The sequence below is a fragment of the Labrus bergylta genome, chromosome 10 (genome assembly GCF_963930695.1).
Source record: "Labrus bergylta chromosome 10, fLabBer1.1, whole genome shotgun sequence".
NCBI classification, from domain to species: Eukaryota; Metazoa; Chordata; class Actinopteri; order Labriformes; family Labridae; genus Labrus; species Labrus bergylta.
The window spans coordinates 10,396,306-10,424,196 of NC_089204.1; the positions used below are offsets into that span (position 1 = coordinate 10,396,306).

Here is a 27,891-nt window from a genome sequence, read left to right on the forward strand (position 1 = left end):
AAAACTCGGTATGGTACATATGCCATGTTGCTTCGGGCCAAGTTGTCGAGTGGCGACGAGGACCTGTCAGCCTTCGAGTCACGGCTGTTTGATGATGGTGGCCTGCAGAGGGCGCACTCCAGCCCCACGCTTCCTCAGGATGTCGCCAACAAGGAGAAGACTCGCGGTACCAAGACGTCAAAAAGCTTAAAAGTCACATCCACGTCCTCCAAGAGCAGCGGCAGCACTAAAGAGGCAAGCAAGAAGAACGGCGGTGAAAACAACCAGCAGTTTGAGGTGCAGAAACAGAGCAGCAAACAGGAAGCAGCTCCGTAAGGCAGCAAGTCGAATCATTTTTAAAAAGTTTGATGCTGGAGACGAGCATGAAGCGTCACGGTTAGCAGGCCGACATCCTCCTTTAAACCTTTTCAGTTAAACCTCACTCAGTAATGGTTGGTTGAGGGTATTTTCCTCCGGAGCCAAGCTGAGACATTCGAGGTCAATGGGAGAAAAAAAACACTCTTCTTGAAGGAGGACCATTGAACAGATCAGTGTTGCATTTATTTCAGAAAGCACTAATAAGATTAAGTTTTATCTGAAAACTATCAATCAGCTGTTAAAGTTTATTTTTCATCCAACCATGAAACGCAGCAGGTCAAACTTTGAAAACAGACTGCGTGTTTCAGAGAGAAAGTATTATTTCCCATCACTTCTTTTATTTCAGGGACTCTCTGGAAGCATTTGTTTTTGAGCTGAGTCCTGTGTTATCCTTCAGCTTCATGCAGCCATCGTTTAGCTGAGACAGAATCGAGTTTGTAGGTACTTTTATTTTTTTTTTCTATCAGAGCGACAAACACTGACCTCCTGCACAGCCATCGCTCTGCTCCTCATAGCGACTAACGGGGGAGCAGGTTGCCATGCCGACCACATATAACGGACAGAGTATGAGGGACTGTTGCTGTGGTGATCAAAATAAGGGAGGGGGGCAAGGGGTAGTCTCTGAAGTCAGGACTCCCCCGGCTAAATGAACAAACAGAATAACAGACAGAGGCTGTAATGATGCGTCACATAGGCAACAGGAACAAAACCTCCTACACACTTCACTGACAGAGTGCTTGTACCTGTGTTTATATATATATGTGTGTATGTGTGTGTGTGTGTTTGTATATTGTATGTGTGTGTGTGTGCTTGTATATTGTATGTATGTATGTGTGTGTGTGTGGGGGGGGTGTATGTGCTACTAAGAGGAGAGTATTGTACACAGAAAGGAAGAACTGCATTAGCACTTGATGTGTACTTCGCGGTGTGTAAATAGTGAACATGCTGGATGGAGGTTGATCATAGTGTGTCTGCAGCTGTCTTATTCATGTTTTTTTCTTCCCTCTCTGAGTTGTGCTGGAACAAACAGGCTGTACAGAGGATTGTTAGTGACTGTGAACTACTGAGTGAGCGAAGGATGCTAATTCAAACTGAAATCTATATCTTGGCAGAGTACTTGACTCTAATACACTCCCACTAACTTTTTGATGATGGTTCTTAACGATCCATCTTTTCCTCTGCTTTCTTGTTTAGAGCAGAATCCAGGTTCAGTTCCTGAAGTAGGAAACCCTATTCAGGATCCTACTAACATCTGTCATGACTCTTGCTTTGTAACAGAGCTCTCGCATATGTTCTTGTTTTTTTTTTTTTTTCAACCCAAAGCCATAAAATCCCCATCAGACCTTTTCTGCTCACTCAGTAGTTTTGTCATTCATGAACTTCCAGAGGTTTTTTGTTTGTGCTGAAAGTCATGCTGGAAACTAAATAATGTTTGAATCCGTCCACTTTATTTTCATATTCCTCGTGATTGACCTTACAAGGAGGACATGTATCAAAAGATTTCATGTTATTTAAAGTTTATGTATCTTGCTGAAATTATCTCGTTTGTTTGTTGATTGGCAGCTCATCATCAGACAATGCTTGTCACCCATGTGGTTCAAAAAATTAACAACTGGGTAAAGTGGGATCCTGTAAAAGTGTCCTGTTATTGCTGTTTGAACTTGGGTGAAGTTCTCAACATGACGTTACCTCTAGCTGCCACCAGGTGTCACCAGAGTACTAGGTTGCATTTTCACCTACGCCTTTTGGTGACACAAAAAACTCTCTTCTTGTTTAGGTTTTCAAAAAGTTTAACCACAATATAGAAATCCATATTTTAAAAATAATAATACATGCCCTGCATTCAGTACACACATATTCAGAATGTCCCATTTCAAAGTAATGTAAACTATTCTGATTGAAATATTTCAAACTGAATTGATATTAATGATCTTAATCATGTTGGTAAATAAGGTTTCCCTGAAATGCAGTCGAGTAGGTGTATAAAAAAAGTCTTCTTGGATTTTCCTTTAGTTATGTAACTGCAGCATGAATCATAATGTTACGCAGGAGATGCTCATATTTCCTGGAGAATCATGTAATGACAGGAAATGGTGACCAGGGGGCAGCAGAGAGAAGACGGGTGTTGTTTCTTTAGTACCCTGAATTTTTTTTATGTTTATTCACACCCAAATGTTGTAGAATTTTAATACTTCCAAAAATGAACACCTGGCAGTGCTTTAACATCAATATGTCTTTGATAATAATTTTGCATTATTTGAAATGAACTGCTCAGATCTTTCGGTTTGATATCAGAAACTCAGAGTCTGAAATTAAACCCCAACCAATAATCTGTTTTCAGATTTCCTGAAACCACTAAAGGAAATCTTGAACACTTGGTCTCTGAAGGGATGAAGATTTTTTTTAATTGAATTTTTGCACTCATAAGAAGTGAATTTATGATCGTTTCCAGTTTGGGAACAACAAAAGAGAGCTCCTCATGGAGTGGTGGAAGCTCACTGAAGCCGGACTGATTATCTCCAGGAATTGTTTTTGTTTGGTAGATTCCTGCAGAACAGGGAACACTAAACTCTCAGAGGAAAAGCAGAAGTTTGTCTTTTTGGATTTCTTTTGACTTTAAAATGTTAACTCCATGAGGATGTAAGAAACTTCAAACTACTAATTTCAAAGGTACGAAGAGAACTGAAACTAAGCAGGGTTGTTTACGTTTTGCCAGTAGAAATCCATCACATAACCCCCTCAATTTCTCTACACTCTGTCTTACAACATGACCTGATCTCAGTCTGTTGTGAGCTTTGGCTTTAACCCCCCAAAAAACAGAATATTTGCAGAGTTGTTTGGCTTTAAAATCAACACCTAACACATTTCAGGAACATCCTCACCGTCCAACATGATCCAAATCAACTCCATCAGACTTAAGACAGAGACACCGTCATGGAGGTCAGAGCCATCATGGAAATGACCATAAGACTCCCCCTACATGTGATTGATGTCTTGTTTTGGATTGAATCTGTTTCATCATGTAGAGATGGGGGATACAAGTCTGAGCTACTCTCCTTGGTCACACGTGCAAACTTCAATGTCCTCATCCCTGTTTGGGCAGTTGGAGTCATGTATGATGTTGTTGATTTTAACCCAAAGTGTTTTCTTTTTAACATACTGGAAGCTCATTGTAGAGATATGGGAGCCATTGACAGCGACAATCAGCTAATCCTCTGTATTGTGTCCTTTAAGATGTAGAGTCGAAGAAACTCCATCAAAGTAATCTGACTGTTTTGTTTTCAAAGGACCTAAAATTGTCAGTTACCATCTCAGAGAAATCCATTCACTTAATCAAACCCTGGACTTGACCCTATAGTCAGTCATGAGGTTGTCAGTGTGAAATGATCTTTGTGTGAATCCCAGTCCAATACTTTGGTTTTGAATTGTCTCTGTTGTTGCTGATTTTCAATGTCTCTTGTGTCTCCTGTTTAAATCCAAATGTCTCGTTTCATTGGCTCAATTTCTTAAGATCCGATCACAAAAAGTCCACCTGTTCAACAAATACCTTTGATACGTCTGGCCTGGTCTGTCCTTCAGCCTCTTCTTTTTTAGACACCCTCAGACGAGCATCGACATGCTGGTTTTATTAAGGAGGAATGAGCTGCTGCTGAGACGCTTCCAGACAGCAGAGGTTGTATTTATGCCCCCGCTATGCTGTTTGACCCCCGCTGGGTCCTATTTACTCCTCAGATATCCAGTAACACTTGTGTATTTTGGGTGTATTTGTTGCACTGTGCAATGTAAAGCAGCATAGGATGACCTTGGCCGCTTTCAGCTCTTTGTCTGTGTCCAAACCTTGTAAATATATGTACAAGTTCACTTTGAGAAGCCATATTGTAGTTGGGCTGAAAGCCTAGCTAGTTGCTACATATTAGGGCACTTTTGTTTAGATGTTTTAGAGTGAAGCAGATGATCAACCTCCACACGGGGGTTGAATCCTCCAATTTATTTATTCTGTTTGTTATTTCCTGATCAACGACGAAAGCTGAATCTAGTTTCTGTGAAAGTATTTTTTTTCCTTCCAGTTTTGTTGCGGTCTTAATGTTTCCCGCCGGCTGGCCGATTGATAGCTGTACATACTGTCCACATCCTGTGAGGTTTTGGTCTTAGTGAAAAACTAACATGTTCAGAAGGCTTAGAGGCAAAAATAAAAAAATACATTTAAAAAAAAAAAGGTTTGAGAGTCATTTTTATTCAAAGTTACAGAAACCTCAACAGTGCAGCATTTGCGTCTCAATAAATGCTGATTAAACGTTTTTATTTTCAGGCTGTTCGGTTAAAAAAAGAGAAACCACACAAATACACAGTATTAGTATTCACACAGACAGCCTCTGCTGGATTCCACCAGACTCCACTCAAACGTTGTCAATCTAAGAGTGAAACTTTTCCACACAAAGCACAACATGTCTGCTCTGAAATAACGGAAAGAATGAATCCATGATGACGAAACACCTGGCACAATCTCAACATGTTCAACAGCCCGCTCTCTCTTTCTACTACAGTACAGAGCAAATTTACATATCAGGAGAAAGGACGTCTGCATCATATTAAGGCGAAGAAAAACAAAGTTACTCGATCATAATAATTTAGTCTTTTGTCAATTTTGACAAGTCCTAGTTCTAAATGAATATATTTTCATTTGACATAAATAAAAGTCATCAAATTGTTTCAATGTTTGTGTACGTCTTAGCATTTCTTAATTTGCACTTTATTTTTGGGAGTTTTTAAGTCAGAATACTTCAAATAATCTATTCTTCATAGTATGACTTAAAATGCCTAAACTTTAACTTTGTTTTAATTATTTCTGTCATTCATTACATTTGAAAACTTTTTCTTCCTAACACCAGATGGCTTCCAAAAAATATAGATTTTTTTTATTGGAGGGAAAATTAAGCGAGTCGTTTAGTATAATTGATAAAAACATGCAAACGTACATGTCAGTAACATCTGAACCTTTGTTTACCTGCTCTGACGATGTCAATGCTCACACTGACACAGCTGAGACTTGCTGCGTTCAAGATCAGAGAAAAAAATCGGAAACCTAGGTTTCCTACAAGATGAAAGAAGCAAATCCGCTGTTCAGGTCACAACATGTGAACACACATCACAGATTTGCATGCAATGCTCCTCCACAGTCACTCCTCTACTTGTCGCTGTCTTATTAAATGTTCATGAGAATAAAAATGATGTTGTAAAAATCTCTGCAGCCTATTGTTAAAAGTTTGTCCTGGATAGTGAAAGTAAAGACTTTTAAGGTGTTTGGTGAAACTCCAGGATTGCAAGTCGCCCGTAGGACATCACAAAACCCCAAGAAGAAAGAAACTGTAACAAACACGACTTTTACATTTTTAAAATGCAACAAAGTTTAAAACTGTAAACAAATAAAAAGGATGATTTTAAGAAAATTAAAAGAAACAAATCACTCCACGATAAAGTTGACACATTGTCTTTAAAACTATTTGGTGTCATATAATGTTCTACTAATCTTTATTCTTATGTTGATACAAGACTAGTTCTTCCTGCTATGACTTTAAAATCTTTGTGTCCTTCTTGAAGGCAGTAACTCGTCTCCTCTGCAGGAAAACAAATGTCAGAGTCTGATTGGACTGAAAAAGGATTCAGACCTCCAGCAGGGATCTTCCTCCTAGTCTTTCCATTGAAGCGCAGTTTTGGGAAGTTCCTGCAGAGTGAGATGAATTTCCTGAAGCTGCTCAAGATGCATGTATTTCCAGCTCCTCACTGATTGGTCACAGGTGACTCCTCATCTTCCATTGGCTGACTGCCAAAGCCGCTGTCAACCTTGGCCTCTGATTGGATAGAAACACATCAGTAAACTGTCTGTGTCTGTGTGAATCTGAACATATTGTCCCTTTGGATTTTAGATGAAAATCCCTAAAGAGAATTTTAGTAACTAACTTTATAGTAACAAAATGTTATATATAAAATGTTTTCATTCAAAGTGACAATTTTGGATACAATTATTATTTAAATGAAGCTCTCAATATTCTCCATTAACTAGTTTCTTACAAGCATGATCACTCGTTGTGTACTGGCTGCTTATTAGTCATTATTGAGTGCTTATTGTAACTTTTTTTATGGCAAATTATTAAATCTAAACTTTTTTATATTAATGTAAAATTGAATTAAGATATAATCATATAAACAGTTACTTTAAATACTTTAGTTACCAAACATTATTCATTGTTAAATCTAATGCACAATAAAACTCTTCAATAATTAATTCTTAAGGTAAATAACAAGTTAACTGACTCTTAATGACAAAATAATACAAACCAATAGGTTCAAATCACTCTACATGTAAACTCTTAATGTTTCTCTCTGAACAAGTTGTTCATTGTATTATTGAATCATACCTGTGCTGTGTTTGTCATCTTGTAGCTCTTTGTTTCTCAGCAGTCGTACTCCTTCTGTCAGACCGAGGGACTGAAGAGCATCCACCAGACCGTCGACTGGACCTCCACCCAGCTGGACACAAACACAAACACACAAACACACACACACACAGTCATCAGAGGCGTCAGAGACACACTGCTGTCAATCAGAAGAAACACTACATTTCAATCAGTGTGCCCCTCGGTGCTGGCGGCGGATCGTCACTCAGAAAAAAACTCTCCCTTTTGTGTGTGTTTTAAACATCTTTTTCACACCACTTTGTTTCGCTCAGTCTGAAGCAGCGTGTAAGTCTTAGTGGTTGTGTTACCTTGTAGTGCTGCAGCAGTTGTTGGCACGGTGCCTGACTGTCCAGGTACAGGTGAGTCAGCGTCATCATCCCCAGTTTCTCCGCCAGTTTCATCCACGAAACGTCTCCGATACTCAACACATCCACGAGCCGGGATAGAGTCTCGTCGTCCAGCCCCGAAGCCTCGACCTCTGCAATGTCAACAGGTCTGTTATTTTACCTCTGACATCATTTCTCAGCTTATGTTCCCCTCATTAGTTTGACACAAAGCTAGCACCTTTTAACGCAGGGTTTGTAATGTCATTAGCTGAGTCGAGACAGTAAATGTGGAAGATAAGCCCGCACACTTGTTCAAATGCCACAAAAAGTCTTCTTCAGGTGATCATTTTTGGTTTCATCTGTAAATAACAAACCTTCACTGCTGCTCGGTTTCATCTTCTTACTGCTGTGACGACTTGGTTTTGGACTCTGTCTGGAGCTCAAGAGGTTCCTCACCTGAGGAGAGGAGACAAGGAGGTGAGGAAAGGACAGGAAAAGCTCCTCCAGGTTGAACTATACCTACAGTTAAACATTTTTGTGTACAGTTCAAATCGATCATTATAGTATTACAATGTCCTCTACTTTTATTTTGAAAGATAAGTAATTTACCTTTTGGCATCTAGCGAGGTCCAGAGGGGTGTGTCCTCCTGAAGGTCTCTTGCGAGGGTTGATTGGCTGCGAGGCAGCTTCTCTTCCTTTGACCTCCTCTCTAATTGGTTCATCTTCGTCATGCTCTTCGTCTGAAGAGGAGCTGATGTGGAGCGGCTCATCATTCTCTACGCTCTTATCAGCGCCTGCAAAAAAGCCTTTATTTATTCTCTGTTGCAATTATGTGTCTTCCCCATATACAGATGTTACAGCTCTTATCACACTGGTTGCAGGCTCAATTCCAGGTCCTGTGCATCTTGTGAATCATCATCCAACACTCTCCCTCCCCACATGTCTATCTTCAGCTTGTCCTATCAAATAAAGGCAAAAAGCCTGAAGATAAATCAGTGTTTCTGACCTGCAGCAATGAGCATGGAGCAGAGGGTCGGAGATCCTAGACTGGCAGCCATGTGAAGAGGCGTGTTTCCTCCAAATGTGCATGCGTTAACATCCGCCTTCAGCTGTCAACAACACAAACACAGAGGGTTATACTGTGATGTCACTGATGGGAGGGGTGCACAGGTAATGTTTCTCTCTCTCCCTCTGTGCGTGTGCGTGTGTGTGTGTGTGTGTTTTACCTCTGTGATGAGAGTGCAGGCCACCTTGAACTGGTTTTCTCTGACAGCCAGGTGGAGGGCAGTGTTTCCACTTTTCTGTTCAGGAGCGTTGATTTTGGCTCCACCCTCCACAAGCAGACGGAGGCAGCGCTCACCTTCCCTCCTCACCGCCAGGTGGAGAGGATGAAGACCTGAGACAGTCAAAAACAGGAAACATGCAAGTTAGTTTACTGATTAGCCAAACCACCATGGCAGTCTGCAAAGACCCTTAAGTTCATGTTTGATCTTCATAATAATATCTTTGTATCCCATTTCTTACGATGAATTAGCGTTAAATAGTATACCGATATGTCTGCCTAGTTTAAAGTCACAATCAATGCGCATGGATGACTTAAAGTGAAGACAGGATGTCTAACAACACGTCAACACCAGGATCATGGTCATTCTCTCACCGTGGTAGTCAGGCGTGTTCACCAGGTTGGTGTGGCGTTCTCCTAGGTGAGCAAGCAGGGGGCGAAGTGTGTTTTGGTCTCCGGCCAGCGCTGCCAGGTGGAGAGGATTACGGCCATCTTTGTCCACCAGGCTGGGGTCGGCACCTGCCCTCAACAACACCTCCACCACCTTCACCTGCCTGGTAATCACCGCCAGGTGGAGAGGAGTCTGCAAGGTAGACAAAAGAGAGACAAGGTGAACCCTTTTCTAGAAGTGACCCAGGACTGAGGGAGTCATAGTAGAAACACTGTACTTGTTTCTTCATCTGGCTGCTGAAGTTGGTCGTATTTATATTTTTAGCTACATTGTGGCCAATTGGAATTCGCTAAAGATGACTCCACTAACAGCTAGTTAGCAGTTTGTTGAGAGCCTGTGAAAATAGTTAACTTTATTGTTATGCTACATTTGCTAGGTGAGTTAGCAATGAGTTAATAAACTATCTGAGGTAATTAGCTTAGTTTTGAGGGGTTATCTAGGTTAAGCTACTGGTGTTTAGCCTGGACTCTTGTAGGCTACACTCGATGAATAAGTAAGCTATCTGTTGGAGTAATTGAATGTGTTAAACTTTCTAATTCAGGTGTTATCAAGTAGTTATATACCCATCGGAGGTAGTTTGCTCTATAGTGGTATCCTTCTTATTTTAATTTATAACTGTGTTGTTGTGGTGACTGGGTTTGTTTTGGAGTTAATGTGTAATTTTGGTAGAATAGATGCATCACATATACTAGATCTTATGTTGAGAGAAGCCATAGCTAGGAACTATCCACCTGTTGAAGTGAGTTAGAAGGAGTAAGCTACTTGTTGGAGGGTGTATGTTTTAGTAAGAGGATGTATTTGGGTTAGTTGGGGTCAAGTAACGTGTTACAGGTCAGAAGGTTATCTAAAAGTCAGCTACCTGTCGGAGGTGGTTGGCTGTGTTGAGGGTGTTTTGCTGCTGGCTGCTGAGCAGAGTGTGGATCAATTGCTGAATCACTCCTGTCTGCTGGTGGATGATGGCCAGGTGCAATGGACTGTGGGAAAACAATTACCATTACATCACGCTTCAAACAAACTTTGCAATGGTAAAAAGAAAAACAAGAGAGAAATTCAAATAAAAAACAGGTCCATCTCTTTGATATGAATCATTCTTGTTATGGTGTAATCTAAGTCAGGTAAAAAAAAAAAAACAACAACACACGTGTCTCCGTTGCCATCTTGGACGCCACAGAGGTGTTTCTGGATTGCTAAAAGGACCCGGGCGTCTCCGGTGCTGCAGTACTGTAGTAGGGCAGCAGCGGTCTGTCTGGCACTCTGTGAGGCTCTGCTGTGGAGGGCTGCAGCTGGAAACACAAGCAGAGTTTTTAAGGATTAATTACAGCTTTGGCCTACAACACGAGCAGGGTTTTGTTTCTTTAATGTTCATAGCATAATCTTTACCTATCTGAAACAGTTGCTGTTGTAGTGGTGAACCAGTCTGTCCTCCTGTCTGTCTGGTTGTCTGTTGCTGGGTAACACCTGTCTGAGGGGTGGAGCCTGACATCTGAGCTCCTCCTCCAAAGCCTGTGAAGCCACAGGTGAAGAAACCTCCTCCACCTCCTCCTCCTGCTCCATTCATTTGTTGACTGAACTGGAATACTGCAGAAGAAACAGAGTACACAGTACACTCTGAGATTGCTTAGTTTTTGTCTTCTCTAACAAAAAACCCCTGATTCCAAACAGATGAAGCTTGACACTTGATTGCAAAAGTCTAACTTTCAAGATTTTAAACAGGATTGAAAAAAGGAAAGAATGATTTCAAATGAAAAAATGATTCAAGGGGCGCTGGTGGCGCAGTGGTTAGTGCGCGCGCCCCATTTATGGAGGCTACAGTCTTCCAAGCGGGCGGCCCGGGTTCGAATCTGACCTGTGGCTCCTTTCCTGCATGTCATGCCCCACTCTCTCTCTCTCTCTCTCCCTGATTTCCGACTCTATCCACTTTCCTATCTCTACATTAAAGGCACAAAAAGACCAAAAATAAATCTTTAAAAAAAGATTCAAGCCAGCTGAGGGATGGGGCACCAGATAGCCTATTGGTAAAAGCGTGCGTCCGCAGGTACAGAGGCTTTAGTCCTCGATGTGGGCTGCCTGGGTTTCCATCCATGTTACCTACTCAATCCACTGTCCTTCTTTACAATAAAGGCATAAAATATTAAATGAAGGAATTTCAAAAACGGCAGCTGAAGTACGGAATCGAGCAGTTGAAGCATGATACAGGACCGCTTCGGCATGATGCCAAGCAGATAAAGCACGATCCAAAGAAGTGATCCCAATGAGCTAAAGCAAGATCCCAGGCAGCTGAGGCATTATCCCTATACGTTAAAGCTTAAGAGGAGGAAGAACTATACCGAGCAGACAAATCATGATACAAAGTAACGGAAGAAACGAAAACATGAGCCCAGCAGTGTAACCAGCTAAAGCCAAACTGTTGACAGTAGACCCAAAGCAAGTGAAGTGTGAATTCAGTGTTCAGATATATATATAAAAAAAACATCCTAAGGCTTGTATACTTTGTATTGAAAAAGAAAGGTTGACGGCAATATCCGTACCTCCCCCTCCTCCTCCTCCTCCTCCTGCTCCTCCTCCATATCCTCCAGCCCCTCCCCCTCTTCCTCCACCTCCTCCACTCCAGGAGCCAGTCTCACAGTGAGGCAGCGGTTTCTGCTTCTTTCTCAGCACCTCCTCTTTGTCTGAAAGAGATCAAACGCGGAGAGTGTAAAGAGGAGATGAAAGGATGACATTTAAAAGTAATTCAAAAGTGTTTTGTACATTTCTTTCATTTTTCCCTTTCTGGTGCCTGACAAACAACTGAGTGAGTAGGTGAGCACCGAAACTCACTGCAAGTCAAGCTTTTCCACCGAGGGAAACCCCAAATATCTGTGACCTTAAACACCAAACATACATCTTCCTCAGAGTCTTCATGGGAATGTACAGGTTCAACCTCATAAAATAACTTTTAGTGCAACGGTTCCCTCTGTTAATAAGATGCAGGGATGTTTCCCAGTGCGGTGGCTGACCTTGAACCTGTGGTATGTAGGTGAACGGTTTCGGGTCGCTGCTGTCTCCAGCCTTTTTCCTCTTCAGTTGCAGGAAGACGGTGACGGGCCGCTCGATCTCTGCAATGTGATACGGCGGGGTTTTGAATACGATGGCGTACTAAAGAGAGAGAGGAGAGAGGATAAACACTTTGATTGTCTGTATGAGATAAACACTGATAAGACAAACAACTAACAGACTCACGCACACACACACACTTAATCTGTACCTGTTTGTGAACATCTGTGGGTGAGAAGTCACCGTAGGCCTCCCAGCTTCCCTCATCGTCCTCCTCATAAAAACGTATCTCTATGTCATCTGTAATGTGCAGCACAGGGGCATGATGGGATACTTCTCCAGTTTCAGTGTAAAATTAAAATCAATAAGTTCTTTCAACACCAGTTTAAAGCTTGAATTTACTCCAAAATCAACATGCCACAGACACAATGTGTTAAATCCTTCTTGATGGTAAATCACAAGGCCGGGAAGGTGTGTCATTTACTTGTCACAAGTATACTGATTTAAAAAACAACATGCCATAATTTAATTTGATGTAAAACTCTTCAAAATGCCCCTCAAACAAACTAAAATCACTTTACAAGTTAAAACCACAGACCACACATCTGTGCGTTTAATTGACACTCAAACAATCTTAAACAGTTTATCATAAATTATATCATCTCCCTGAATCATTCAAGGATAAACGATCAACATAAACAAACATAAATGTGTACATTACAGAGCTAGAGATCTTTCAATTCCTCATGTGAGGTTATTACTGATCATCCAGATAATAAAAAATCCCCTGCTCCCCTCATCTTGACAGTTTTTTTAATTTTCTAAATCTAGATATAATTACTTATTATATCGATCATTATTGGTAAACAGAGTCTCATTGAAAGATATTATTACATAAAAAGTTCTGACCTTTCTGGACTTTGTCACACAGCAGGAAGATCTCGTCTCCTCCGAGCACCGAGCCACACGTCTTATCCATCCGAGAGATTTTCAGGTTGGAGGCGTTGGGTGATTCTGCAGGTGAAACACAGAACAGATTGTTGATGATTGGTTGATATCTGAAATGAGTCCCTTGGTTTTTTTTTTGTCCAGTTCATTCGCTGTAACAAAGGTGTCAAAAAGATGGCATTGGAGTGCTTTGGACCAGCTTACGCTTCCATCCAATTCCCCCATCTTGAGCTCAAAGTAGTTTTCTTTTTTTAAATGCCATCATGTGACCTGGAAACAGTCCTTAGCTGAAGAACAAAGCTACAGCAACAGTAGCTTTGATGCTTTGAGTAGTTTAAACCAGTTCATCTTTCTCATCAGCTGTAAAGATTTGACATTTCCAGGTGTTTAGACTCACTGCTGTCGTAGATGGGGTTGGAGACGACAGGTTTTAGCGCTCTGGTGAAACCTCCGTTGCTGTCCTGCAGGTAGGCGGTGAACTTTAACCTGACGATATTCAGGTCCATCACCTTCCCCAGGTCCTTGGCCTCCTTCAGGAAGGAGCTCTCCTCCGCATCTGCAGGGGAGCAGACAGCAGGATGAAACATGAAGAACAGTTGGGAATGTTTAGTTATGTCTATAAAGGAAGACTCCAGGCCTCGGACTAGGTCTGAATAATGATTTATCACGTCAAATTGAGGCGTTCATGCTCCCATGTTTGTATCTGAACTTTAAGGTATTAGAGCGTGTATCACAAGTTTTATTCATTCCGCGGACTGGAAAATTAAATGTTATTGATTCCCATGCAATTGAAGGCACGGCAGACTTTTCTACTCACAGAGCAGTAAAAACAAAAACATTTGAGGAGAGATGGTCGGAAAATGTGTTGAATACTAATAATCCTTAAAATAATTTGACTCAATCATACCTAAAATGTCTTTTTAAATCCTATTCTAAAAAAGGGGAAATATGAATTTTCTCTGCAATAACAATGTGCAGGACCAGCAGGTGAGGTGAGCTTACCTGTGAGGAGACTGTGAGCTCCTTTCTGTCTCCTTCGCTCCTCTCTCAGCCTCCTGCTCAGGACCTCCACCACCCCTTTCTTTGTCACATGGAGGATCCCCAGGTTACTGAAGCTACAGGAAGTGACATCACAGATCAAACTTCACATGATGCATTCAAGACATACCATTGTTTAAATTCATATACTGTAAAACAATCAGTTTGAAATATTACATGACGTTTGATCTTTTTTTTTTTTCGGTCTCACTGTTTGTGAAATCATTTTATGTGACTCGTCATTCATGCACAGATGAACCAGTCACTTTGTAACAGTGGCAAAAAAACTTCCATTTAACAGGAAGATTACCAGCCATCTGCTGTGGCTTTATTTACTTTAATACTTAATTATTACCTCACATTTATATCTATATATTCTAAACAGTACACTTCACATGAATGGACCCAAAGAAGTATGTTATTTTGCACTATACTAAATAAACTTAACTGTAAGTTTTAAAAAAAGATCTATAAAAAATTAATTCCTCTTAAAATAACCTACACTGCGCTGAATTAACACTCTGTCTCAGCTGTTTCAGACACATTATGATAACCAGCTTAACCAACTTTCATTCAAAAATTACAAAAAAGAGCCACTATAGAGGTTGGACTTGAAGAAATATTTCTTGTGAGTGTTTTTAAATGTTAGATAATTAACTTTTAAGAAAGCTTTCATTTATTTGTGTCATGCTCATGAAAACTTTCCTCCCTAACTTCTTGTAACTGTATCTTTAGAGCTTTAGGATCCTGCTGCAGTTTGCTGCTTCTTTCCAAACGTTTAGACTGCTGCAGCAGATTTGATACTTACGAGGCAGTGAGGTCGTTGGGGCCGATGTCCAGCGTGCAGATGCCGTTCTCAGTGCAGTGACGTCCAACCAGACTGTGAGCATGAACCCGAGGAGGATCGGAGTGGGTCACCAACTGGACCTCCACCCGGGCGTGACCCACATAGTTATTAATCTGAAAACATGTGAAAGTGGTGGAGGAAGTATTCAGATCATTTAGTGCAGTTTAAAAATATTCTGTCACAGTTTAAAAATATTCTGTCACAGTTTAAAAATATTCTGTCACAATAAAAAAGAGGAGAAGAAAATAAAGTAAAGATAGAAGAAGAATGAGAAAAGAGATCATTTAAATTAAAAGAGAGAGAGGGGGGTCCTTCTGGATTGAATCTTTCTTTTGGATTGGTCACTTCCATGCATTAATAGACGGTGATTTACATCCATTCAGCTCTGTGTGATTTGTTTTCATGCAGTTATGTGTATTACTGTATACACACATTTATCTCCTTCCTTCTCTTTTCCTGATGAAGGATAGCCAATAAAATATATGCTGGCTGTAGCTTTTTATCTTAATGAAGTATATGTGTGGCTTTCTCCTGAACTGAACCCAACCCCCCCAGGACAAGAGAACAAAACACATGAATGATTAGCTTCCTGTTTCACACAATTTTGTTTTTTGCTATCTAACGTACAATCTCTCTCAAATATATATCAGTCTTTGTATCATTTATACATTTTACGAGTGTGTGTGCTATCGATTATTAGCGTAATATTTTTGCACACTGTAGCAGTGTTGATTGATTTTCTTTCTGTTTTCACGTCATTATTCATCCATGAATGATAATGAGTTATTATCTCTACTTGGGTAGCATGAAAACACGTCATTTAAGTCCGGAAAATTAAGCCCACACTTTTCCTAAGGTTGGTTTAGCTCACTAATCTGTTTTCTATTCCTTTTGTAATTTCACATATAATTAAAAATCATTCTGTTAAGTATTTTTTATAGCTGCTTTGTGGGATGGGTATGAGTACAGCCTGAGATAAATACAGGAAACGTGGAAAGCATCTTCATTTTCACTTTTTCTGTTCTATTCAGCATTGACTCTGTAACAGTTACCCTTCTGTTTGAATCTTGTCTCAACTCATTTTTCTTTATAGACAGTGTTTACATGTGTGTGTTACCCACCTTCACTGTTGGGTAGGTTCTCCTGTTCTTCTCACTTGAGGCCCCTGGGAGCCCGCCATGGGAGGGACCTTCACACTCATAACGGAAACGAAAGCCCCTCTGGGAACAAGCAGATTTACAGTTAGTTCATCATGTCTTTGTGTCATGACATTTTTTTATTGCCAAATCCTCGATTTTTATTACGTTCTTTTTGTTCCTGATGATACAAACTGATACTGATCTGCAAATAAAACTCTGCATCGACTCTGTTATCTAGTTATTCAAACCTATTTTTATTCATACGAGCACTCTTGGGATACTGTCTTCATATTAAATCTTTTTTTTTCCATGTGAGTCCCCATAAGATGTTTACTTGATGGGTAGGAATACAGGTGGAGTCGGCTGCTGAAACAATCGGTTTGTGTCATTTGAAAATGTACTTTGTACATCCACTGATTTCGTAACCCTGGTTCTTCCTCCTCCTCCTCATAACATAACTCATTGATTTGCATGAAGACAGTCACTCTCTGTAGTCAGGTGACATTAAGCTGCACAAAAACTCCCTGACTTCCTGCAGGCAGCCTGTTTGAGCTCACCAGCTCAGTCCCATGTGGTGATATGACTGTTGGGAAAACCCTGGATTAAAGGAAGTGGCTGTTACAGTAACATGCGGATCGACCAGAAGGGGGGAAACACCACTGTGTGTGTGTGTGTGTGTGCGCGTGTGCGTATGTGCGTGTGCGCGTGTGCGTGCGTGTCTAAGGGTGTGTAAATTTAGGGTAACAGTCGACACATATTTATGCTTCCATTGTCAATGTGAATGTTTCTTTCAGGAACTAAAAGAATGGTCTCACCTGCTTTGGTTCCTCAATGATTTGGATGTAAGGACCGTGAGCTGAAACCCAGACAAGAAAGTTTTAGTTAATGTCAACACATACACTGTGAGTACGCCTGCCTAACGATGTGTGGTTTTAAAGATTTCTAGATTTGATCATCCACTTTCACTTATTTTATGAGGCTAAGGATTTTTCCACTCCTAGTAAAAAAGGTTCATCAAGGTATTTCCCCCACATGTAAGTTCTGCTAAGTAAGTGTTGCTCTAACTTCGGAAGTCTTGTTTGGTTACGGTTTGAGGACAATAGAAGTTCTGTTATTATGTGAAAGCAGAATACTAAAAAGTTCAGGTGCGAGCCTTTTATGAGTACATTCATGAAATCATAGGTCACATTTTCTTGCTTCTGGTAAGAGGGTCTGTCATGTCTCAATATTTGTTTCCAGGTAAGCATACGATAAAATACATTTCAAGGTGTCATGAGGTCCTGTACTCTCTTTTTTTGACTTGATACTGAGGAAACTGAACATAAAATTAAATACTTAGTGTGAGTCTGGACAGGACCTTTGACGCATCTGCTATATGTGCCCGTAATAAAGGGAAGGGAATTCCCTAAGACAATTCCCAGTAGACAGTAGACATCTTAAGTGATTCTTGTCTTGAATAAACAGGTCCATGAGTAGTCGAATACTCTATGACTTGTGCATCTAGATATTTATGGCCCATGGAAGTTCTAAAATGTTGTAGAGACTAATTTCTTTTAGAAAAGTTACCAGGATGAGTTGTTTTGTTAACTCCGTCAAAAACAGGAACATTTGTTCCAAGTGCAAAAAAGGGGATTGACATTGAGGCTGTAAAAGGCTGAAATCTTGTCTCCAAGAGCAAACGAGATGAAAGTAAGACACTTATAAGAACATGGAAAGTAACAGGAGGTTCTGAAAATAATGATGAAGTTTAAGTTCCAGCGTATGTTACAATATCTTAAAGAAGAGGTTCTATAAATGCAGCAGTAGACACACTTGTAGGAGAAGAGTAAAAGCAAGTGCCTCCATTACGTTTTTATTTTACAAATTAAAGATCTGATTAATTTGACAATCAAGCTAAACATCTCATAACCTAACTGTAGTAATGGCCTCCACATACTAACAGGCACTTTTCAAGAATGCATCCATGTCATTTCAAAGTGTGAATCATGTTTTTATATCCTCAAAAAAGCGTGTTGATATTGGAATTTAAACTGCCAACTTTCCTATTGGAAGATGATCAACTCAAGAAAGGTTCTGAAAAGCAGAGGATCGCGTTTTAGGCACAAACAAGAGATTCATAAAGTCTACAGGTTTATGTTATGTAAATATATTTAAATGTGCAGGATCATTTCCATTTTTATGAATGACAGGTTTTCCAACTAAGTACTGAACATAGTCATGAGTACTGACAGCAGCTGAGTGTCTACAATAAGAAGTGTCTGTGTTCCTGTACCTGTCTCAGGTATGTAGGGTTCTGTCTTTATGTCCACTGGAGGAATGTAGTCGTACTGCATCAGGTTCACATGCAGCTGAAAAAAAAAGAAAACTCTATTCAGAATCTCAAGCATGTAGCAGAAGATTCAAGTCCCGAAAACAAAAACGTAATCTTTCAAAAATCACTGTTGTCTAGTCGTTCTTCTTTTTCATTATGAGTTTTTAAATAAAGCATATCTGATATCCGGTATCAAATAATTATTTGCTCATTTCAATGATGATATGAATCATTTCTTCAGTTAATGATCAGACATGATCTTATTTAAAGTTATTCTGTTTTTTTCCATTTGGCTTTTTGGCTGTTGTTGAATTGTTTTTAAACTGTGATGGAAGCACTTTACATTACAACACGGTAATAATAATATTATAATAAGATGAAAATAAAGGGGTGAGTGAGAGACTCAGGACTCTGTTGTGATCTTTGTGCATTTTTCTATCTAAGAAATAAGAAAACAATGAAACACAGAAGAAAACCAGTGTGCATTGATTTAGAAATGATCTCTCTCTGGTGCAGAAACAGCTTGAAACCCCTGTGTCCAATGACCCTAAAGGCAAACCCGGCTTATTAGATGCATGTTAAGAAAATGTGCAACAATTGAGCTCAAATGTCTACATTTAAAAGATCTGAAGAGAAGGCCAACTTTAAAGAGATTTAGTCCTGCTTTATATCTGAGACTCGAAGAGTTATAACTCTCATTAAACACTCAAACAAGCAACAAAGTACGACTGTGAAGCACATCACACTGCTGCACCAGAGAGATCTCATACTGACATTTAGACTCTTTTTAGTATAAAAACATTATTGTAGATTTAGAAATGAAACAAACAGAGAGGGTGTGAGAGATGGTGAGAGGGGTGAGGGTCGTCTGCGCCTGTTCTAGTGTGGTGTTGGGGAGTTATTTGGTGTTAAAATATGCCTTAATGGTTGTAATTACCAAAGTAATAACAAGGTAATGGCTTGAAAATAACAATGTCTTTAACTTGGTAATAATGGCCCAAACATCTAAGGACAATAATAAGGAAAACACTGATAGAAGCCTTTAAAACTGTGAAAACATCAACATGTATTACCTCATTATTATCACAGTATTACAATATTAATATGAGCATTACACTATTTTTGAATACAGTTATTGCACCGATTTAACCTTGTTTTTGTTTGCATGTTACCAAAGTATTACCGTACTTTAACAAATAGTTTAACATGGGACATTTCTTTTCCTTCTCCTTTAGACGTTGGGTCATTATTACCACATTTCAGTGACATATTACCCAGATAAACACATAGATATTATCAAGCCATTACCTAGTTATTACATTGGTGATTACATGTTATTATTATTATATGTATCAGCTCTTTATTTTCACACTATTACCTTTAACTGGGCTCTAATATGAAGTGCTAACATTGTGTTTTTTAATGAGGAGGGGAAACAATGAGATGGTGAAATGATGTAAGACAGCGGGGTTTAAATGATAGGGATAAATATGGCACTGATTGCTTTCTTTGTTTTATTTCTTTAAGTCTGTTTTACTGTCTGTTGTTTTCGTATTTTCACATCATGTGTAAATTTGCTTAGATTTTTTTCTTTTCATGTAAATGCTTATTTACATGTTTGCCTTTCAAAATCAAAACAGAAAATGAAGGAAATAGAGGAAGCTGAGTATTCAGAGTCTGTTGGTAAATTTCAAACTATTTTAAACTTTACAGTTATTGCTGAGGTTATTTCCTCTGTTAAGTCATTCAATCCTTCTATGATACTGTTTAATTTTCAGTTTTGTTTATTTGCATGTTTTTTATGCCGCTATCTTTTGGTGGTCTCTATTTACTTAATAGTTTATTTTTGTCTTATACCTAGAGTCCTACACATTTAAACACAGAGTAAAAGTCAGCAGTAAAAGTTAAATTCACAAGTAAAGTATCAGGAAGACAGAAACAGGTTGTTTTTTTTTAAACACACACAAGTTCAGATTCAAATCAGGAAAGTCAAAACAGTTCTCTCTAAATCATTTTGACGCCTTCTTCTGAAGAAGGTGGATTTTTTTCTGAAAGCATTTTATAATATTTAAGGGATGTGTAAGATTCTGAGGCCAACAGGAGCTGCTTTCTGCTTTTATAGTCTCGTAAACGGACTCGCTGCTTGTCCCTACTGAAGAGCCAACATTAATGTTCAATATCAAATTACAGCATGTTCTTCTTTTTCTATAGAATTATTAGTTTTGCAGGGAAATAAACCAAAAACCTAGAGATCTAAAATATTTAACTTTTTTCTCAGTCTTGTGCAGAATCTGGATCAATTCTGCATTCAAAGGGAAATCTGCAGTCTATGAACCAATCAATAAGCTGAAAGGGTGAGTATCATGTCACTGAGAAGAAAACAGCTCCTGCTGATCTGACCTGCCAGTATGAATGTGTAAATCAAAAAAGGACTCACATCATTCTCGTAGACGTTGATGTACTGAGCTTCAGTCATCCTGCAACACAAACAAACAAACAAATGGTTAAAAGCTTTAAACCTGATGAAGAGAGTTCAAACACACATGCACGCACACAGACAAACTAACATGCACACACACACACACACAAACACACACACACATGCACACACAGAAAGGAAACCACAAAGTACAGGATGTTGTTGATAACTGTCTGACCTGAGTCACTTCAAATCCCCTCACCTGTCAATGTTGAAGAGTCAAAGTCGTGACACGCAGAACAAGGAAACAAAAAATAAACAAACTAAATGACGGAATAAAATCTGCAGCAGTTTCACTTTCGCATGACGATAGAGACACTCAAATACAGCCTCTCTATTTTACTCTCTCTTTTTTTTTTTTTTTACCCTCCCTCCCTCTCTGCCTTCGTCTGTGTCTCTGTGCCGTTTTACCCCCCTCCCCTCCTTCTGCTCTGTTTGCAGTCACTTCCTGGAAGTGGCCAGGCGGAGGAAAACCCCCAGAATTCCAGATCAGCACTGAGAGGGGCGGGGTTACAGCTGATGATGTCACACTACTGTTGCTGCTGTTCTTTAAAGACCTGAAAAAACGAAAAGACAAGGAAGTTGTTCTGCTCTGCTGAAGTGATTTGTGTCAATGCTCCAGGAAATATATTTGCCCCATTTCCCCACAACCTTTTACCTTGATGTTCATTTCTGTGTTCATCGCTCTGTTAAAACAAGGCAGATTCCTAAAATAAGGTTTTTAAATGAATCTTATTATGATGAATAACATTCATATCTCTACATTTGGATCTACAGCCACTAGCTTGTTAGCTTAGCTTAGCATAAACAATGTATAGATTTTTATTTACAGTTGTTGTGTTGAAAACGGTAAAAAAAAAAAAATCAGTATTTTTTCATTCATATCCACAATAGAAGGTTTGCTTTTTGGATGTTAAAGTCTTCCTGTCTTTCAGTCCAATAATGGTTAATACTGACTGTGGGAGGGTTGTGATTACATTTTAAATATGTAAATAAAAATAAACTGTATTTATGTCGTGATTTTCCAGTTTTCTGACCACTCAAAGCCTTTCATGTCACATTCATTCATCCACACACACACACACACACACACACAAACACATTAACGACAGAGGCCGCTCTGCAAACTGACAAGCGACCCATCGGTTACTTTGTCTATCCATGCCTTTGTGAGTCATTTGGTATTCAGTTTCTTTTTCTAAATTTCTAAAAAAATAAAAAATAAAAATAAAAACTACAGAAGCTGGGACTGAACTGCAAATGGAAACTGGAGGACAACCCGCTTTACCTCTGAGACACACAGTACATTCCCCTCAGGATGAATGTTCATCATTTATTTGATCCTTTGACTTAATATCTAGAGCCATTATCAGGTCAACATTTTCACATTTAAAATGTTAATAATTGGAGTGGTGATTTCTTCAAAGACACAAATGGTGCTTCTTGAGATCTAAACCGTGTCCTCACTGATAGTTTTGACTTTTTGTCATCTGAATAATCAGTTTGTGGGTTATTCTTTGGAATAGCCATCTCTGAAGTTCAATCATTGGTATCATTGTATGTTTAGTTTTTCAACCTTTTCTGATTTGAATTAACTTGTTACTGAAACCTCTATCATACTCTCTCTTCTGATAGGGCCACTACTTTAAAGGCACCCATGTCCACTTGACAGCCAGTTTGTATCTGGACACAAAACAGTAATGTCACAGACTTATGGGCCAGAGACTCAATAATCTCTGTTTTACCATATTTAATGAAGGATGGTGACAAACAGAAAATGTTTCATGTAAAATCCACATTATAACTCCAATTGTGTCCAAAACATTGCTTTATGACCAAATACGTGTAGAAATAACAAATTATCAATCAACTTCTGCATTACCTTGTACTGCAAGTGACCTAAATTATGTTAGCTTCCAAATACACTGCACTCAGATAGTTAACAGAGAAAACATCACAGCTAATCAGTTAGCATTTAGCTCTTACCAACAAGTAGCAGAGTACAGCCTCAAAGAGATTTGCCGGGAAAGCTTCAGACTCTTAGGTTATTAAATATTGAAAGGTATCTTCCACATTTTCCATATCTCATGTGCACATCCAGAATATTGTCCATGTACAGAAGATAAACTGCAGCTGATCTTCCTTCTACAGAGGTACTAAAAGACGTCTTTATAGCCTGTTTCTAAAAATCTCTAAATCCAGGTGAAACTTAATATTTGAATCTTGATATGTTCTTAAGATGATGGCAGGTGGATATGGTGAATGCTGTAATGTTCAAATATTGGTCTATAGTTGTCACAACATTGTGGTTGCATTCCTGGTTTCAAGTCATTAACAAAAGAAAGTTACTTTTTTTTTTTTTTTGCTCCAGGATAAAAATGTTTATGTATTCAGGAGAGCTACTCTGTGATACGGTTCGATAAACTTCGTTCCGTCCGTAAGCAGCTGCCCAATTTTTTTTTTTTTACCATTGATGATAAAGAACATCAAATAAAACTCAAACAAAATACATACAATATAGATAACACAGGGAGCAAAAAGCTAAACAAACACTCAACAAAGTGCAGGAGAGCTGAAGGACAGAACCGTGAACAAAACCAGCAAACAAACCTGAAGATTCATGCACTCAGACCTCGAGCCTCTTCTCTCTTTGATGGTGTCTGGTTTGTAACTTTGACTTCCTGTCTCTCCTCAGCTCTACAACTAGAATAATCCACCTAACTGCAGACTGTGACTCAAATCTGATCTAAATAGTCTCCTTCCCCAAACTTCAACCCAGCAGAGGGACACCCCCATGTTTGACAGCAGCCAATTGCATCCAAGCAGACAAAACGCTCATAAGCATAAACCCGCAGCAGGTTCAGTGAGAGCGTGTCAGTCAGAGGAGAGAAAACCAGATGGGGATGTTTGTGTTTTGGGGTATTTTCTGTGTGACCCCTGACCTCTGCAGGAATCCACTTAGGTGATTTTACTTTTCTATTTCTCTGAAATGGGTTGGTCAATGATTCTCTTAACCTGTTCTCTGAGTGATGAAACATCTCTTCACCTTAACTTCCTCCTTTGTCAATATGAATGAAGGACCAAATCAATCTGTTACCTTGTTTCAACAAAGAAGGAAATACTGTATTACAAGCTTTGGCAGACTCCTTACATGTCTTAAAGTGGACGTTTGAAGGCTGCTATTTTAGGGACAAATCAGTCCCTTAGATGAAAGGCGAATTACAGAGTACTTTGAGGGAGTAACAAGACCTTTGCTGGAAGCTGTTGCAGGCAAATTGATTTTAGAAAAAAGTTTACGGATGTTGAAACTCCATTTGAATGTTGAAGGTAATCAGTATATCAAGTGCTTTAAAATTAAAATCCAGTATCCTAAGTTTTCTTGTTACCATAGTCCAATCTGTTTTGAGTTTTCCCTTCATTAAAAACAACAAACAATATTCATACACTGCCAAATATGACTCTGGTCAAGATGCACAACTACTAAACTCATGCAGTTTGGCACACACATCGCAAAACCCAGAATGCACTGCAGCCTTCTACAAATGTGTTTAAGGCATAAACATATTAGAAATGATATTTAACCGGACATATTTAACACTGTGAATGTGTTGCATGTTTAAGGTGGAGTCTCATAAAGCAGCACACTAGGTCACACTTTACTTTTCTTAATATTCACGATACATGTCGTGCTGCTTTGTTATGTTTGATTCTATGAGCCCCTTTGTAATGGTCTTAACCAACGTAACTAACAAACATATTAAACATATCAAAACCTTACATCTGTCAGTGAAAACACATGAAAATGGTCCTCTGCTAACTTTGTATTTACAGTCATATTAATCCATGTGCACTGAGAGTCTGGGACCTTCCTAAAAGCATCACGGTCATTAATACCTGGTAGAAGCCTCAGTGAGCAAAACCAAAAGTTCTTAACAAAGACAGAAGCTGAAGTCATACAGGACTATGAATGCCACGAGAAGCAGACTTTCCAAATCATTCACAGGAAAAACTGTCAAATGCAAAAATAGTCATCAGACAATCAATATTAAAAAAAAACATTTGCAATATGACAACTGCCCTCACATCAAAAAACTTCATCTGCTAGGTTTGTTGACTAAAACTCAGAAAACAACAGATCTGGCTAAATGTTTTCTTAACGCTTACAGCTGAGGATCGTGTGCCTGTGCAGGGATATTTAGCTGCCATGAGGTTTAAAGTCACTATGAATCAATCAACAGTTATCTCGAGATGCTTTACAAAAGAGCATATGGGATAATACGAAGGAAGGATTTCTCCTTTGTGTTCCTCGTTTCCTGCTGTCCACACTTCCTTGCCGCTGAGGTGGAGGTCAGAGTTCACCGTGTATTATGAACAACTATGAACTCTTCTCAGCCAGCGCTGATCCAAACTTTTGTTCACGCCAAAACTCCACAAAGTAGCTTATTGATAACTGAAATCTGACCATGATGGCTCACAAACAAGCGCCTTTAGAAATGACACGGCCAGTTATTAGGGCACCCTGACAGTGTGCAGCCTCAGTTTTCTAGTTTTGAGCCTTTTCACCAGATGTTGAAACCATGTTCATGGACTGGGATGGACAAACTGTTGACATAAAGCTAGAAGAACACTCTTATCTTAATGATCATCGTGTGCTGGAGTACAAACAATTTCATTTACTGGAACTAATATGATCAATTCATTAAACACCCTAAATGTTTCACTACAGTTAGATACCCAGACGTTTCAAAGACTTTCAACCAAGTTTCAAGGAGTTTTTACAAAAATCAAAACCAGCAAATCATAAATGTCAGCAGACACGAAGCAGAGCTCTCAACACTCTGATTTATGCCCTCATGTAATGCATGAATAAAACACGTACCTGAGAGCTCCCGCCATGACTGAGCAGACTCACTGATGATGACCGTGATGATGAAGGTTCAGCTCCCTGCAGGAGGAGGTTGATTTGTTCTTCCTCCCTCTGGGATTTCCCTGCAGATGCCAGATCAAGAACGAATCACTGATCACAGCCCAAAGTCTGTGTGCGATCATATTGTATCTAAAAACATCAGTGGGAATTTCCACTTCTGCTCCTCCTGCTCTGTGATCATTTGGGGACAATCCTTGATTTCCAGCCAGCCTCAACAAACAACAAACTGCTGAATCTGTTAGAGGAACAATCTTTAGCATGAAGACCGGAGGCAGGGGGGAAACTGTTAGCTTAGCTATATCAGAAGAACTAAAATATCCTGACCACACTCCTGCTTCAGAGAGGACTCAACTTGTTTGTCATTGTTAGCTCTAAAGCCAGCTACATTATTAAAATATCAATAGATCAAAACCAGCAGAACATAACATCAAAACATAAACTAATGATAACACTCAGGCATCGACCAAGGAAAAAAAAAAAAAAAAAAAAAAAAGGACTCATCCTCGGCAGAAAAATAATTTATATTCTGTGGGTAACACTCGACCCTGACCCTGAAGTGGAAGAGTTTTCTTAGACAACAACAGGTACTCATAAAAGACAATAACCATACATATCCATCTCTTTGAGGACAGAAGGAATTTAATATACCATGATGACCATAAGATGCAACTAAAATCTAAAAAGAAAAACAGTCAGGGAGAGCACCAACTCTCCAGAAACAGCTTGCAAGTGAATTTAACCTGCACTGTTCTCAAGGACAAAAGAGATCTTGAAGTAAATCATTCAAATCACGCAGTTTATTTATTATTCTCTCAGATAAATAATAATCTCAGATTGTAAATTTCCCCATTGTGGGAGAAATGAAGGATTATCTTATCTTATCTTATAAAACACAACAACAAGTTAAACTGTAACTGCATAGATAAGTATTTTGTCATTTTGTCGTTAAAACTATTTAAAGTGATTTCATGTACTGTAATGAAGTACTTGGTAACTGTGGCTTATTGAAAACAAGCTAGATCCACTTATTGAACCTGGTTGAGGAAGAAAACATTATTTATGAAAGAAGATAATAAACAGACAATGAGCTCTAATCACATGAAAATAGCTTTATCTAAGAAATGGCACAAAAGCTGAAAATGAAGCGAAAGAAAAACTTTGAATGGCTCATTATTCTTGAAGTCTTACAACCGTGAGTCGCCTCAGTAATTTTCCTCTTAAGTTACACAATCTCATCAACAGCAATTGATTTCCTCACGTTACTCTAAAAGACACAGTTTCTCCTCCTGCAGCCAAACTTTAACCTGCATACACACTTTTTAAAAAGCTAGAGCTCCTGCTAGACAAACTTTTAATGCATGGGTTGGATTTTTACTGTAATATAGCCTAAATGTTAAGGACGTTCACCAAGTAAACACATGATATCAATTTAAACTTTTAAAAATGCTGACAGAAAATAAAATGAAGTGACATTCAGGTCTGTTGAGGATAAAATGTGACCTTGTTTTTACTCTTTAAAGTATTTTACCCTGACATTAGCATGAACACGTTCAGCATGTTTACATAACAAGATTTCACTCTGTGTTTAATCTCTCCAGCTGCTCTTTAGTACTGATTCTTGATAAGTTTACGTTACAATACACGGGGGAAAAAAGTTTAAAGGTGTGTTTTTACCTGTCTTCTGCAGTCCTGTCCGTCTTTATGTTACCACGAAAAGCATTAAACTGCAACAGTGGTGTATGCTACACCAGCAGCAGAGCACCTCAGGCAACTTCCTGATACTAATTTCAAAATAAAGTATCTAGAAGGGAAAATATATTTACGACATTAATTTCTCGTCTTACATGATTTTTCTCGTCTTACATAGGTTAGTTTAGTATTACTCAGACGTTTTACTAGACTTTCTAGTTGAGTTCTAGATAGTTATGGTTAGTTTTTTTATATAGCTGGTTGAAAAACTACGGAGCCCCTTAAGTCTCAAACAGTAAAAAAAGAAAAGAAAAAAACAGAGATCTTACGCGCACAAATGTATTTCTTGTGGCACAAGATGATTATCTTGTTTCCAAAAGTTATAATCTAACTTGTTCGATATATTATGAGATATTATGTTGTGCGCATAAAATCGTTTTTTTAATCACTTTTGGGACTTCAGGTTCTCCGTACCCCTGTGCAATCTTTTGGCCAATTATGCTAATATTATTAACTATTCTAAATATATAGCTGAGAATGATTAAATTTACCGTTTTTATTTATTTAAGTTAACTAATTTAATCGTTTGGACGCTGCATGGCACTCCGA

General features: G+C 39.0%; 2 protein-coding genes and 1 long non-coding RNA gene across 6 annotated transcripts in view; 2 read left to right on the top strand and 1 right to left on the bottom strand.

The window, feature by feature from the left end:
* The window catches only part of psda (pleckstrin and Sec7 domain containing a), a 62,526-nt gene extending 57,206 nt beyond the window's left edge, over window positions 1-5,320 (top strand). For both annotated transcript variants that reach the window (XM_029275600.2, XM_065959826.1), the window contains exon 19: window positions 1-5,320. In XM_029275600.2, the coding sequence (XP_029131433.1) occupies window positions 1-315 (315 nt within the window). In that variant the 3' untranslated portion in view covers window positions 316-5,320.
* nfkb2 (nuclear factor of kappa light polypeptide gene enhancer in B-cells 2 (p49/p100)) lies at window positions 4,572-27,371 on the bottom strand. Of its 3 annotated transcripts, XM_020626602.3 has the most exons (24): window positions 27,268-27,371; window positions 25,546-25,655; window positions 20,625-20,664; window positions 18,149-18,224; window positions 16,692-16,732; window positions 15,859-15,957; window positions 14,699-14,850; window positions 13,855-13,967; window positions 13,250-13,408; window positions 12,814-12,918; window positions 12,116-12,204; window positions 11,868-12,006; window positions 11,400-11,540; window positions 10,252-10,449; window positions 10,013-10,154; window positions 9,731-9,845; window positions 8,796-9,003; window positions 8,365-8,534; window positions 8,145-8,247; window positions 7,748-7,932; window positions 7,513-7,594; window positions 7,121-7,290; window positions 6,774-6,885; window positions 4,572-6,206 (listed from the first exon to the last, which is right to left on the bottom strand). In XM_020626602.3, the coding sequence occupies exons 2-24, from the start codon at window positions 25,560-25,562 to the stop codon at window positions 6,136-6,138; spliced, it is 2,727 nt and encodes a 908-aa protein (XP_020482258.2). In that variant the 5' UTR covers window positions 25,563-25,655; window positions 27,268-27,371; the 3' UTR covers window positions 4,572-6,135. The 3 variants fall into 3 exon arrangements, with proteins under 3 accessions (XP_020482258.2, XP_065815899.1, XP_065815900.1); XM_065959827.1 differs by lacking the exons at window positions 25,546-25,655; window positions 27,268-27,371 and adding an exon at window positions 23,277-23,395; XM_065959828.1 differs by lacking the exons at window positions 25,546-25,655; window positions 27,268-27,371 and adding an exon at window positions 20,869-21,020.
* On the top strand, window positions 16,440-21,678 carry LOC109976561 (uncharacterized). Its single transcript, XR_002277267.3, has 3 exons — window positions 16,440-16,778; window positions 20,466-20,541; window positions 21,108-21,678. It is a non-coding gene; the product is annotated as an uncharacterized lncRNA (long non-coding RNA).
* Window positions 27,372-27,891: the final 520 nt, after the last annotated feature.